This window comes from Loxodonta africana, chromosome 9 (assembly GCF_030014295.1).
Source record: "Loxodonta africana isolate mLoxAfr1 chromosome 9, mLoxAfr1.hap2, whole genome shotgun sequence".
Lineage (NCBI taxonomy): Eukaryota > Metazoa > Chordata > Mammalia > Proboscidea > Elephantidae > Loxodonta > Loxodonta africana.
Genome location: NC_087350.1, coordinates 92945520 through 92961720, shown reverse-complemented (window position 1 = coordinate 92961720; position 16201 = coordinate 92945520). Strand labels below are relative to the sequence as shown.

General features: G+C 38.5%; 1 protein-coding gene across 1 annotated transcript in view; it reads right to left on the bottom strand.

The window, feature by feature from the left end:
* Positions 1-15603, bottom strand: part of ELAVL2 (ELAV like RNA binding protein 2) — a 106040-nt gene extending 90437 nt beyond the window's left edge. The window contains exons 1-2 of the mRNA XM_064290423.1: positions 15532-15603; positions 12471-12714 (exon numbers count right to left, since the gene is read on the bottom strand). Coding sequence (XP_064146493.1) covers positions 12471-12714; positions 15532-15603 — 316 coding nt within the window. The remainder of the gene's footprint in view (positions 1-12470; positions 12715-15531) is intronic.
* Positions 15604-16201: the final 598 nt, after the last annotated feature.

Sequence of the window (16201 nt, the reverse complement as noted above, 5' to 3'; positions counted from 1 at the left end):
ACTAAGATTGAAGAGAAGCTATTTATTTCAGGGAGAGGAGCTAGTTCCTGAATCCATGTGGAAATGAAAGGAAATAAAACACACAAGATTCTAGGTCCCCCAAAAGAAACTTAGTATCTCTGAAAACATCAGCAATAGTTTACTTTTAAAGTACTTTGCTATAAATTGGTGTCATGTCATTTGTGAGCCAGTGGTTTAAGCTTTAATTCCATGGGTGGTCACCTAGCACACGATTATGAACATCCAGTCCCGTAGTTAACCAGCAGAAGAAATGGCTACACTCCAAAAGTACACAAACCTATCTACTATCCATACATAAATCAACAACCAAGTCTCTAATTAGCATAATGACTGTCAAAATGGGGTTTTACTCCTCAGGCTAATTATTTGTTAGTGTAATGAGCGTTAGAAATAGGGTCTCATTGTCAAAATTAAAGGTATTCAAGACATGTAGATGAGCTACATTAGTTTAGAAACATTCACTACCCTTGTATAAAAAAAATAAGCAGGGCAAAAGAATCCAAGTTGTGTATAGCCTGTACCCTTTCGGAAAGAATTTCTAAATATTAAATGGTCCTTTTTTAGAAGGAATCCTTTTGCATGAAGCCAGAAGGCATAGAATCCTGCCTCTGGGATACTGTCTGATTCAAGTGAAAATATCATACAAGCTGCGTTAGAAGCACCAAAAAAGGATAGACAACTGGGACTTCATCAAGCTTACAGAGCAGTTGTATCAATCCCTTTGGGCCTGCTTGCTAATAAATGTTTAATAAACGTCTGTATGTGTGGTAGAACTTGGTCTGAGACCTGTTTCCATTATAACCTAGAAATGGACTGTGCTGGAAAGTAACTAAGCCTTATTTCTTTTTCAGTGACTACCAGCTGCTTCTTGGAAACCCTCTGGGGCAGTTCTACTCTCTCCTGTAGGATGGCTATGAGTTGGAATGGACTCAACGGCAACGGGTTTGGTTTTTTTTGTTTACTGTCATCTACCCAAAATTATCTAAGAGCTGTACCGGACTAAACTAACTTGTCTATTCGCAATATCTGACTCCTCAGAAAAACAGGAGGGCAGGGGAGGGAGGACTCTTTGAAGTCCACTGACCAAATACAGAAGTCAGGAAAAAATTATTAGACATCCTCCTTACATCGATGACAGTGTCCAAATGGGTTAAGCTTTCCATAAACAATCAGAGAACTGCAAGTCCCAAATAAGAGCAAGGCAGCTAAGACCAGAAGATTCCACAGGCTACTTTTTAAACAGCACATCAGAATGTTCTAGTGTGTGGAACTGGGAGATGTAATACATCCAGCATCATCCTATCTTTTTGTAAAGACTCCTGATTTCTGGCACTTACAAACAGAAATGTATTGCTATAAAACACAATAGCAAATCAGTATTGCTGATTCTGTATTTTAATCCTATTGTAACAAGAATGAACGGATTTAGTCCTGAAAAAAAGGCCCCAAAATACTAAGATTATAAGGGTCTAAAAACAAACCTGATCTCACTTACTTAGAACATGTCATCAGGCGGGATCAGATAGATATTAGATCCCAAATTCCACTTGAGAAAGTAATATGTTGTCTGCATTATACATGGCAAAATTACTTGACACTATGTTTTAGAAGAGCTAGCTTAGCACTTGAGTTCACAAAAGAAAAAAGAGTCAGAGAATTACAGAGCTAGATAAGACTTCAGAAATCACTTCGGAGAACTCCTTTATTTTATACATGAAGAGTTGTGGGTTGATTTGCCACATCATAACTAGGCTATTTAGATACTTTTAAAGTAGACTAAAGAGCAAATTACAGTTCATTCTAATGGTATGAAAAAAGCTCTCAGAGACTAGTCCTAGCATCAGGACTAAGGATTCTAAAGACGGTGCTTGGAGGCCACACTGCTAACCATTAGTGACTCCTTAAGGCCTAAAGTAAAGCATCAAAAGAGAGGAAATAAAACTCTTCCCTCAAATTCCAGGGACCTTGAAAACAATGAAATGGTCTGGTTTACCTGTCTTCACGCCTCTATGCATCCCTTAAACCTTACTTTAATAAGGACGCATTTGACTTTATCAGGATAAAGCCAAAAAGTCAAATAGGCTGTGAGGAGTCAAGGGCATGGTCACCATCTCTACTCTGTTGCTAGGTGTCTTGGAGCAGATTCCAACTCATGGTGACCCCTGTGTCACAAAGCAGAACTGTCCCATAAGGTTTCATAGGCTGTAATCTTTAAGGCACAGATCAGCAGATCTTTCTCCCTTGAAGTTGCTGAGTGGGTTCAAATTGCCAGTCTTTTGGTTAGCAGCAACACTCTGAACCATTTCACCACCAGGGCTCCTTACCTCTACTCTACAAGGTAATAATCAAGTCTATAATACCACACCAAGAAATGCAAATTTTAGTTGGGCTAGGGGATGGGTACAGCCTTTGAACCACATACAACCCCCATTCAAAATCAAAGCATTCTGCAGAAAAAAAGATAAAATGCACAGTAAGAAAAGAACTCATTAAGAGCTAAAAATAAACTCTAATTCACAATATGCATACGGATTTAACAAAAAAGGAAAACAAGATGTTAAAATTGCATCTGGTAAGTTAACCAGCCCCTCATGGAAACTGCCCCCTCCCACCACCACCTCCCTTACACAAGCTGCAATCTGTAAAGTCTGTGGTGACTGAATGAAGCAATGCTTTCAATGAATATTTCAACAGAAAAGATAACAAAGGGATAGCAGTATTTTCCCTAAGTTCCCTGATCTGCTAACACTAAACAGATTTCTGTACTTTCCTACTTGAAAATCTTATTTGATGAAACCGGAATATTTAGTAACAGCACTCACAATTTATATTCAAGGGATAAATTTTAAGGAAGTAGATGTCAATAAAAGTGAAAACTAGCCACAGTTAGTTTTTACCTAACCAATACCTCATGGCTCAATTTAACAACTTGGTGACCCTTCCGGGCCAAATAGTCCATAGGAGAAGCTCAGCTGAGAGTACCTTCATAGCATAAGTCAAGCTAATTTATTCTGAATAGCATTCACGCAATACCACATGGAGCAATAACTCCACACTCCAGTGCTCTAGTTCACAGAAGCTGGTGCAGTGTCATTAATCATCTTTCTGTGCTCTCCAGTCCTGCCTTGTACTTCCTATTCCCATTTTGTCCCATCTCTAGAAAACCAATTATGTTGGTCCAATCACCTAGAAAGCAAAGGACAGAAAATTAGCCTTGCACTCTGTCCACATCATGAGAAACCATAATAATTCTAGGACAACAGATCTATTTGCAGATGTTTCCCAAAAAATGGTTTACCTCAGGAAAATACTGTCTGCATATGCCAAACAACCAAATAGATGTTAACTGGTGAGAAGGAGAAAGAACAGAGAGAGTAGCCTGTGTGCTGGGCACTTTATGGAGGAAATGGAAGTTCAGAGTCAAATAGGTAAGGCCACAAGGCGAGTTAAATAGCTAGGCTGGGATTTGAACCCAAGCCCAACAGGTTCGTCTTAAGCTAGTGCGCTCATTAGGCCACCTCCCTGGCAGGGGAACAAAAGGTAGCTGGCATTGTGTTTCCATGTTAAGCCCAAGAACTTGATCAGAAGCTTACAACCCTAGTGTACATCAGTGGTTTGCTAAATCATATTACCACTGCATTCAAGTCCACCTCACATGGAAAGATGCAAAGGAACTCTCAGAAAGCACAGCTTAAATGCAGCCATCCTGCGTTTTTTATTGAAGGTGGAATAAAGTATTGAGTGAGACTCTCCCTTCTTAATTCAGAAAAATATCCAAAGTGTAAGAACGAGAGTGATCAACTCTTGATTAGCCTAAGATGATACAAGGACATAGCAGTTACTGGGTAGTTAGATCAACCAAAGACAGTTGCAACAGGAGTCTGAGGGTCTGTTTCTTCACAGTACTCAGGAGAGCTGCCAACGCTGATGTATGGCTTAAAGCCCCTCAAAAAGTATTTGATTATGGATTCCACCACCAATAAGGGACATCCCATGGCATCAAAATATTGACACTCTGAAACTTTAAAGAGAAAGCAAATACATTAAGAAGTAAAACATGCTAATGAAGCCACTGCAGAGTCCTAACAAATCAAATGACATTCACAGGTAAAATGCCAGAAAATATTTGTTAAAGCTGACCTTTCGAGTTGGAAAAGCAAGCTCTGAGGGTTTCCCCAGCTCTCAAAATTCAGTAGCAGAAGCGCACTCCACTGAAAGTCAATTAGCTTAGAACAAGCTCGAGAGAAGCTGGTGAATTCTGCAGCACAGCTTCAACAATCAACTACTCGGTTCAAGAAATATTTAAAAGGAAACAGCCCAACAGTTGCAAAATAAATTAAAAAAAAAAATGCTTTGCTCTTTTTAGGATTTAGACAGAATGCCTTTAAAAAAAAAAAAAAAAGGTTTGTGCTAAGGTGCTATGATATCTGAAATAGAATAAAAACCATCAAAAGAAAAACAGGTTGATTTTGCGCTGCATCGGGAAATGGTGAAAGGGAAAATAAATCCATTTCATACCTGCGGAGAAATAGGATTTTAACATTCTACAGATTATAAAAGGAGAAAGCCAAAAAGTCTTCTATCAGAGTTTAATTGTTCTTTGTCTTCTCACCATTTAGCTCACCATCTTTTTTGTCATCTACATTTTTCTACTGCTACTATGACAGCCACTGAATAACGAACTAAGAATGGTTTCTCTACTACCCCTCTCCTGATTCAAAAGTAAACAATGACTGGAAAAAACAGTATAAGTATGCCAAGAGGTCTGGAATAGCAAGATAAATTATCGGGGGGCGGGGGGATGGATCCCTATAGGAGAATTCAAATTGTATTTTTTTTTTTTTTATGGATTTAACTACGTTAGAACTTTCCTGAAACATTTCTATCAAACTAACAAAGGAATAAAGTTAAAAGCCCTAGACTAAAGATTATGTTCCTGGTCTACCGGCAAAGAGAAATACAGCTAAATCCATAAAGTCCCATACCAAACCAAACCAAACCCAGTGCTGTTGAGTCAATTCGACTCATAGCGGCCCTACAGGACAGAATAGAACTACCTCAAAGAGTTTCCAAGGAACATCTGGTGGATTCGAACTGCCGAACCTTTGGTTAGCAGCCAGAGCACTTAACCACTGTACCACCAGGATTTCCCTAAGTTTCATAACGAGGGCCAAAAAGGTACAGAATCAAAACCCCTAAATCTCATGTACCCAATAGGTTCAATCTCATTTCCTCAGTATATATTCTAACAAAGCTGCTGGAAAATCACAGGATATTCCAGGAAGAAACTTCTCTGTTTAAGTTTGCTAACTAAAAGTTAACTGACCTTATGGTAAAGAATTGTATTTGAACTCTTAAATTTTAGAAATGTAAAATTTCAGCACCCTGATGTCTTTCTCCTAAACTAATCCAACACTGACAGTGTGAAAATCGTCCTGTACTACTACTCAAGTTCAAGGTTCAAGTAAAAACATGGAACTAAAAGAATGAATACTATAGTCTTTCCCCAAAACTTTATAAAAAGCTTCTACAGTTACGCACATCAAATTTTAAAAATGAATGATCACCTGTAATCTTTGGAAAAAAATGGAAACCCTGGTGGCATTGCGATTAAGTGCTACGGCTGCTAACTAAAAGGCTGGCAATTTGAATCCTCCAGGTGCTCCTTGGAAACTCTACAAGGGCAGTTTTACTCTGTTCTATTTCATTCTATACAAATTCAGCCACTAAAATCTAAAATAGCCATATTCAGAATGCATTGTATTCCGTGGTTAACACTCCAGGCACCATCAAAACATTTACTCTGAGAATCCAAGTTACCTTGTTTTGTGCCGACCTGGGAACACACACAGCCTTTTCCTGCCATCTAATTAAATAGCACCCAAAGACTGAACAGTGTGACGTTTATTAAGCTGCCACTCCCCATGCACGCGTGCGCACACAGGGTCCTGTTATTTTCAACTACTTGTCTGCAAGAATCAGAGCTCTTAATCTCTGAATACTATGTACAACCTAACAGGCTAACCTAAGATTGTAACTGACAACATAACCACACTCTCAAATTAACATTCATCAAAACAGTCTCATGGTCACTGTGATTGACTGACTTCATCACAGTACATAAATGCTATTAAATTTGAAAGTATACATTGAGCTAATAAAATACCACTTATCTATTTCAATCCCAAGGAAATGAGTAAGACTGTATTTTTTTAAAAAGGGTGGGGGGATCTGTGGGGACTCTCTATACTATCTGCACAATTCTCTGTAAACCTAAAACTGTTCTAAAAAATATTTAAAAAATGAAAAACGGGGGGCGGGGGAGGGAATCCTAATCCATTAAAATAAAATTTAAAAGCTATGTTATTCTGATAGAATAAACCAGGATCAAAACTAGCTTTAGAGTTCTCAGGAAATACCAGACATTAATTAAACCTCAGAACCCTCACACCACACTTGCCCCAAGGATAAAAGGAGGCCTATATTACCACCTAAGGCATTGGCTTTTCAGATCTTCCAAATTTCTCCTTGGGCCTCCTGGAATTAGTACTCATTTGTTTGGGTTTTTGCTTCTCCCTTCTGTTTGAATGCTTTCAGTTGGGAGCTGACGGAGTCAACACAGGATCTACCTCAAACAATTCACAAAGTTAAGAGCGGAGCCTCACACCAAGACAGGATGGACAATGGTCATTTCCTGAGGTCTTCAACGAACCGTAATCCCCTAGCCCTTCTTTGGAAGAAAGTAAAAATAACAATGACAAAATAAGCTATTCTGGATTTCTGAAAACCAATTACACACACAGCTTTTAGGGAACGCTGGGCCTTCAGTAAGACAGAGTCTAACCAGTTGCCGAGTCTACTCCACTCATGGCAACTTCACGTGTGTCAGTAGAGCTGTGCTGCACAAGATTTTCCATGGCTGATTTTTCGGAAGTAGATCGCCAGACTTTTCTTCCGAGTCGTCTCTAAATGGGCTGGAACCTCTACCCTTTCAGTTAGCAGCTGAGCATGTTCACTGTGTGCACCATCCAGAGACTTTGGACACAGTTTGGAGACTTAAATTTGACATCTCTAGCCCTGCACCCCATGAATTAACTCATCAATGCTGGGGAGGGAAGCGGAGCACCTTCATTTGCCACAGCAGGATTAAGCATTACAGTTATAACAACATTCCCCGACCCCACCAGCCACTGAACTGAAGTAAACCTGGAAATCCCCATTTCCATCTCTCTGCAAAATCAGGAAAAGACATGGGCAACCCCAAAGTGGAACATCCCTGGAGCTTACTCGCAAAGAACCCCAGAGCCCAGGAACCTGTGTTTTTGGCAATCATCCCAAGTGATTCCAATGCAAGTACTCTACTGACCATACTTCGAAGGCCCTCAGAGATTCCCAAACCTGCTGGGGCATCAAAATCCCCTGGGAAGCACTTTGACAACAGATTCCCCAAGCCTCAGAACCTGCATTTTTTAAAACTCCCTCAGGTGAAGATGTGCAGCCAGATATGGGAACCACTGAGCTGGAAGATCCAAATTGAGAACCACAGATTAATAAAGTTTCTAGAAAGGTATTCTTGTTCATTCTGTGTATCCCTCAGTCCCTGACTCTCAAAAATCTTCCAATCCCCTTCAGAAGAAGACACACTCATGGAAACATATCTGTGTAAACAAAAGGTCTTTTACTCTGTGACACTGTAAAAGTTAAATCTTCAGCTACAAATCCATCAGTTGATCCCGTTCTTAATTTTTAAAGAGTGAAGTCTCACCTCCAACAAGAGGCAAGGAGCAAACATTCCAGGAAAGAAGCAGACAGGCAGAATTCTTATTCCCACCCTACTGTTTTTACTGTGGCTTAACTTTGTGGCCTCAGACTAGTCATGTCACGAACCTCAGCCTCTCGTCACCTGTGTAGCGAGGGAGTGGCTAAGGTCATCTCTAGGGCTTTTCTGGCTCTAATACACTACTATTCATCCCTTGCATCATGAAATCCATTTCACTCCTCTAGAATGCAGCATCAGCAGGTGTCAAGGACTCTGAAGTACATTTAAGAACTCAAAGGGATAGACCGATGTCAGCTCAGCTGTACAAGCAGCAGCAGCTTCTCAAGACGAATGCCTACAGATAGGGAACAGGATGAGGCATAAAGCTGGGCACAAGTCCAAAGGGAGGGCATGACAAACAAGACAGCAAATAGAATTTAGACTAGAAAGAAAAGTATTGTATTTGTTACTGAAGACATTTCTTAATTCTCATCTATCAAAACAGTGGCATGTACTTGCTAACAACAACACAATCTAAAAATTACATCCTCTCTTATAGGACTTAGGGGAGAGGCATACACTTTCCTAACCAGGTATTTTTGTATCTTAAATATAAGTTCCTAATTTAGCATTATTTAATTAATGAAATATTAAAGTGAAAAGGAGAGATTTCAAAGCTTCCCAAAGAGCGACACTAGAGTTTTCTCATGACCCAATTAATGCTCACATTCGGCTCCCACAAAATTAGAATACAAAGAGCTGGCCCACTGGCTCCTCAAGAGCTAAGATAAGGTGGATGATTAGAGAAGGACCAAGGAATCTGTGACCTGTCCCCTAAAATGTATACAGAGAAACTACACAAGATGGCTGACGCTAAATACCACGTGGCAGGGTCCAAATCTGCACAAATTCTTTCAGAACCTTTCTAAAGATATGTTAATAGTAGCTTCTTAGGAAGTCATGACCACTTTGCAGAGTGCTACCATTCAATGGCACAGGACCGGGCACCGTTCCATTCTGTTGTGCATGGGGTCACCATGACTTGGGGGCCGTGGGGTCACCACGACTTGGGGGCCGAGTCAACAGCAGCTAACAACAACAACCTTTCAGAACCCAGTTTTAGGTATCTACCATTTACTAGGCTATTTTATTCAATACAAATATTTACTAAGAAAATCAGTAAAAGAAAATCCCGGGTAATTTATGCTTGAGGCTAAATGAGTCAGACACTTCTGAAAGTCATTTTAACCTGTACTAAGATGTCAGTAGGTCAAATCAAAAAGGGTCACTAGAAGTAGAGGCGCTTTGTGTTCAGATTTGCCTCCTCAGCTTTTAAATACTTCATAATCACGTATGTTTGCTTTATGAAGCGTGCTCGTATTTTATTGGTGTAAACAGGTTAGGGAAGAATTGCAGATTAATTTGTCTGATAACTGTTAACAAATGACTTAAAAAGCTTTTAAGGCAACAGGTTCAAAGACAATCTAGTGTCTGCAACATATCCCCAAACAGGTTCTCTGATCACTAAAACAGATTTCTTTATTGTAGAGTTTTCATAGTGTTTAATATGCTCTTCCATCTGCAGTATGGATCTTAAGTGGGCAACTATGGAGTGTAACATTTCTCAACCTTATCTGTCACTGAAACACTTATTTTAAGGCATTCTTAGGACAATATCTCATGGAACAAAGGTTAGAAAACTTTTTTTTTTTAATTGTGCTTTAGGTGAAAGTTTACAAAGCAAATTACTTTCTCATTAAACAATTAATACACACTGTTTTGTGACACTGGCTGCCAACCTCGCAATGTGTCAATGCTCCCCCCTTCTCGACCTCAGGTTCCTCATTTCCATTTGTCCAGTTTTTCTGTCCCTTCCTGCCTTCTTATCTTTGCTTTTGGGCTGGTGTGCCCATTCAGTCTCATATACATGGTTGAACTATTTGTGTTACTGAGAAAACAACTTTGACACTCAAGGTTGCCCACTGTGGAATCTTTTGGGCAACCCATTTATTTATCAGAGGTTTTAAACGGAAATTTTATCATGGTGGAAACCTCCCTCAAACTGAACAGTCAATGGAGTGAGGTGAGGTTTTCCAATATTAACAATAGTTATTTTCCTACATTAACAGTTTTTCAATATTTGACTGTGTATTTCAGATTACCCACGGGCTATGCTTCTATTACCTTTGTTCACCACATCAAAGCCCTCTGGCAAAAGGTGTGAAGATGTAGAACTCAAACTTACCCAATTTTGTCATATTTAACAGCTCATGTAAGAGGCTTAGAAAAGAATAAGATAATTCAAAGACTGACCAAAGATGCAAGTTAAAAATCTGTGAGATGTTTCCTATTGAAACCTCCTAATGAAAGGATGATTTAATATTTTCATCAACTCCCAGCATAATAAAAACACAACTCTTATGCCCTGTTCCAGATCTTCCTTTTATAATGTTAGGGATAACTACTAAGCAATCAAGACTAGAAATCACATCACTTGTGTCATATCTTTCATACCATTTAGGATACAGTCGTTTATGTCAATAAGGTTGCAAAATCAGCATATAAAGGATGTTGTTTTGCTTAAAAAGCTAACAGTATCAGGACAGACATAAGAGAAATTCTGTTACTCTCTTCCTTTTCACAAACTGTTTCTTTACAAATTTCACATATGCTGCTCACACTCATTTTGGAGAAAAAATTGAAAACTCTCACCCATTTGATTATGAATGTTCAAGAATAAAAGCAAAGATGAGCCTCCCTGATATCTTGGAGAATATCGATGCAACATAATTAGTTGAAATATTTTTATTCGGTACGGATTGATGACCATTAGTTTTTACTTAGCGTGTGTGTGTGCGTGATTTCAATAAATAAGTTCTCTCAATAATCCTTAGGCTACAGGACTGTGAGTCCTGATATAGTATTGAGTCCAACCCCAGGTGCTAGCTGGGAAAGAAGAGCCTGCTGTGATGATAACAGAAACGCTAAAGGATATAGGGACCATCACAGAAGAAGTTAAAATTGACCTCAGAAATCACTCAGCGTGACCACTTCCCCTGACCTCTATCTGATTTTACCAATGGAAACCTGAGACCAAGAGTTGACCTGGCCAAGGTCACAAGACTAGATAAGAGTCGAGATTCCTGGTGCCACTCTCCATAGCGCCTTTAAAAAAAAAACAAAAACCTGTTGCTGTCAAGTGGATGCCAACTCCTAGCGACCCTACAGGATAGAGCAGAACTGCCCCATAGAGGTTCCAAGAAGTGCCTGTTGGATTTGAACTGCTGACCTTTTCGTTAGCAGCCAAGCACTTAACCACTTCGCCACCAGGGCTCCACCCTGCCTTTAGGTATCCTTTACACATTTCAAAAATTTAGTTTTATGTTTTTGATTATAAGCTAAACAACAACCAAAGTAATGTGATATATACCATCACTCAAACTTGTCAAAATCATGGAAAAGCTAAGCGGACTGTTTATACTGCACACGTTTTCCATGTTTGAAAACAACCCCTGCAGGAAACTTTAACTCTTCTATCCCAAGAAAGTATTCCTTAGTTATATTTTGCCTTATTCTACAAATTATAGTCAAATCTTACAAAATACTAAGTAGATTTTTAACTAGCTAATATTCAAAAGCAGTCCCTGGGTATTGCAAACAGTTAACATGCTCAGTTGCTAACCAAAAGGTTGGAGGTTTCAGTCCACTCAGAGGGGCTTCTGAAGAAAGGCCTTGAGATCTGCTGCCAAAGATCAGCCATTGAAAACCCTATGCGGCACATTGCTACTCTGACAAACATGGGGTCACCATCAGTCAGTCAACTCAATGGCAACTGGTAATATTCAAAATGTACCATCATTAAACCCAAATTACCAATCTTTTTGTCCTAATCTTTGTAAGAGGGGACATTCATATACTTTTTCTTTTCCATAATAAGGAACAGGACATAAGATCTCACACACTCAAATTATATCAGTGTAAATGCTTATACACTGACAATGTGAATATTACCATTTACTTTGTATACATAGTATAAGCAAAAGAACATACGAACTTAAGGGAAAGGACAATTTAAAATATTTTTTCCTCTCCCAAATATAATTCTTTTCCTTATTATCTCATTACTGAAATGTTATATCAGTGAATTGAAAAATAAAGATTAACATGACATTTCCTGACGTACACACAAACCCTTTTAAAACATTTTTCAAAGCTTTTGTTGTCCAGTCCAGAGTATCTGAAGGCCCAGTTATTATACCAAAAGAAATATATATATATATATATATTGCCATGGAGTCAATTCCGACTCACAGTGACCCTATAGAACAGAGTAGAACTGCCCCATAGGACTCCCAAGGCTGTAAATCTTTATGGAAGAAGACTGCCACATCTTTCTTCTGCTAAGTGGCTGGTGGGTTTGAACTGCTGACCTTCTGGTTAGCAGCCAAGCGCTTAACCACTGCGGCATCACGGCTCCTTCCTATAATACACACCGCCCCCAAATATTTAATGCTTTAAAAGGAAAACAAATCTGTCTTAAAACTTAGTTTCATACTACTGATGTAGTCAGTAAGAGAGAAAATCTAGCTGTGTAAAATTGCAGCACTGAATGACTTATAACAGTAAACATCATTTTCTCACTCTGAAACATAATCCTTTAAATGCAAGTAATCTATACAACACTACATACCTGTAATTTTGTCTCTTACAAGCTTACAGGACTCTATCTCACCAATGCTTCCAAAAAGACTCTTTAGTTCCTCCTGTGTCATGTTCTGAGGAAGGTAGTTGACTATTAAGTTGGTCTTGCTGTCCTCTGTGTTCCCAGAGTCAACAGGTGATGAGCAGTTGTTGTTTATGGTGGTTGGACCATTGGCTGTGTTATTGCAAGTTGGCCCATTAGACAGTTGTGTTTCCATGGCAGCAATTACCTGCTAAAAACGAGAAAATAAGAAATGTCAGAATTCATATTTCACAACCTATTAGAGATTCTATCTAAGAATTTAAATACTTGTCACTAAACACAGGTCGTTCTGCTGAAATTACTACAAAAAGTACAACACCTATGCTAACTGTTATACTTCATATTAGCTATCCAATTTTAGATTACAATCACACTTTCACATACAGGTTCCATACATGCGCAACTTAAATCTTAAACATTCTCTATAACCACATTCGGAATCTATTCACAGACCCTTACTCACCTGCAGTGTTCACTGACTTGAGGAAATTTAGTATGCCAAAGGGCACAGAACTGAGCCCTGACTAAAATTCAGTATTTTCTAAAATACTAGAAAATAAAAGTGTTTAACATGCTACCAAAACCAAAAAAAGAAAAGATCTACATAACTTTGAAGAGATTTGCAGTTAGCTCAAGATTCAATTTCCTCTAATTGACAGACATCCATAAACTTAAAATCAAGAACCAAGTGTACTTTAAAAAATATAAATTGTCAACATGTACTGTTTTGGTTACATATTGAAAATGTTTTTTGATTGACAGTCTCTGATACCTCTACCATTGGTAAGAAATAAGAAAAATATCAGATGTTATATGTTAGGGAACGAAAAGGATTTGTAGGATATCTTGGGAATGAAGCTATGAATGCTTGGTCCACTTCACAGAATCTAATAAGCCTTTCTTGTCAACCTTGGCAGCTAAAAATCACCAACAACTCTCTTTTACTTGGTCAGTGGCAACTGGTCTATAGCATCAAAATAAAATCCCCAAACGATTCAGCATGCTATTTTGTCCTGACTCTGATTTAAAAAAAGAAAAGCCTATCCAGTCCACCAAATCAACAGTGTAAGTAAGTGTATCAACTTCTGAAATCAGACCAGAGCCCAAGGAGTTTTCATCTGAGCATGTAAGCCTGTTGACACTGCAAGCAATAAGGTATCTACAAAACTCCAAATACCAGATAATTAGCACAGTTGGGGAAAAAGCCCTCGAACTGTTCAGGCTACTCTAAAAATCACTTATTAAACAATTCTAGATCTAGTTTCCTAAAAAACAAACCTATACTCTGAGTAGAAGAGTCACAAACCACAGCCCCAAACTTTCCAAAAGCATCTTCCAGTAGCTATCTACTTTGGACTGTCAAGATTTTGAGGGACTCCAAAAATCAAAGAGTCACTGAAAGAACTGTCCTTCGTATTTCATCCAGTATCTCTCTCATCTTCACAAAGAACTACTTCTGGAAATTGACAGCTTTGAATTAATGGGACGCTAGTTTTAGGGAAATGTTAACATATAAAAGGTAAGGAATCTGAGACAAAGGAAAAGAACAAAGTAGAGGGAAAGAGGGTTACAAGGAAAGAGAAAAAACATTTTTTTTTTTTAAAAGCATCCTGTCTTAGGAAAATAAAAAGGCACATTAGTGGATAGCATAGAGGAAGAAATCCCCACTGCCAAGAGATGTTTATAAAAGAGACAGTGGTAGATAAATTGAGACTGGTCAGACTGGGCAAGAATCAGTACTACCATGATTTAAAAAAAAAAAAAAAAAACAGGCGACAAAATCCTGAACATGCCTATGAAACAGGAACAATTTGTAACCCCTCTATGACTTTATTTCCTTTTCAAAGAAACAGGTATTTCTGCAACCTACATCTCCCACAGGGAGTATTTAGGGGGCAGACAAGTAAATAAAAAGATCTTTGGAAATCTGCACCAAAAAGGGGCACTGAAAGAATTAAAAATACGGGTTTTATTACAAATAACCATCTTGAAACTGAGACTGGAGGTGTCAGATTTCCTAATAAAACATAACTGCTCCAGTTTGTAGAATATTACTTGTGGATCACTCTCTCCACAGCAAAATTCTCGCAGGGTCAACCTTTGCCCCACGGTTAGGAAAACAATGAGCTACAAGAAGAGAGTGGCCAAGGCCAATTTAAACAAATCGATATTCAAAAGTTAGGCTAGGTGGAGAAACCATGAACCCGAAATGGGAGATTCAGACTAAAGCTCATTGGGATGGCATTTGAAAGACAAAGTGTTCATTGACTGAAATTAGCAGGATTTAGCAAAGACAACAAACACTCCTCACTTAATTGCACATTTATTTCCATGTTCAGGTGGCAAGAATGAGCTCCTAAGCCAACATTCAAGTGAACAGCTGCAGTAGGCTGTGTGAGCTGAAAATGATAGCATCTCTCAGCTACAGGACCATCTGCTCAGAATAAAATGATACTAACGTGCTATATTTTACAAATAATGCATATTCCATTGATAGGCTCAACACAACTGTTCACAGAATGCGAACTCTTTCAACAGTTACTGGGCAAATAATTGTCAGCCAGATTTACAATTTCGACACACACAAAAAAATTTTTTTTTTTTTTTGGAGCATCAGGAAGTTGTAAGTAACTTCAAAATTTAGTAACCAAAAAAATACATAGTAAACAGAATGTAAAGAGAATTACGGTAACTTAGTATTCAGACCATACCAAAACTTTTTTGTTTTAAAAAAAAAAAAGCTTGTCACTCTTTTCTTTGAGTCTGCACTAAATCCTAATTTAGATTAGAAGAAGGTTCATACAAGAACATGGTTCTGATGCTACGTCATACCTCTAGAGTTAAAATTGCAATGTGCTTTAAGTCCTAATGATAGCCATACCACAATAGGTTAAATGTGAGAATAACTCGTATGCCAAATGAAAGGTTCAAGTGTTTGGTATGGCCTCAGCACTCCTGCCAACATGCTAAAAAGTAGCCTACAGAATTTAAGAAAAATCCCACAGACCCCAGTCCAAGGCTCTGCTGCCCACGAACCACTTCTAAGCAGAGAAGCCACATCACACAGTCTGACTGCCATGTTAGTTTGGAGTTGCCGTCTGCAATATGGACACAAAAAGTACCGTATGTTAGATGAGCAAGATAATGCAACAAATCAGTTTGTACAAAATTTACAGTGATTGTATTGATATTCCCAGCACGTCCATGCAGTGTGGCTTAATTAAATTTGAGGCAATTCCAATCTAATCTTTCCAAATTCATTTTAACATGTAGTTTTCTTGCACAAATGTAAGCATTTTTAATTAAGAGCCTGATTTTAAAAACAATATTAACTAGTTATCTTGGCATCTATCCTAAAGAACTACCTTCGACCACATCTCAAAAAAAAAAAAAAAAAATGAAAATGAAGCAAAATACTGCATGCTGCCCTATCTTTTAAGGGTGTGGGAGAAGGGAGGAAATGTGAATGGAATTTCATAGTGCCAAAAGGCGGTCATGCAATTCCTAAGTGATCACTTGGCATAAAAGCACTCTTTCCCCCAACTATCAAAAGGGCATTAGAGAAGCTATATTTGCCCACACAGTTACATTATCCTACAAATGATCCTTAATCCTGGGACTTAAAATTAAAAGTGAATCCAAACCCTGTGAGGTTACTCTGCCACTACATTCAAACT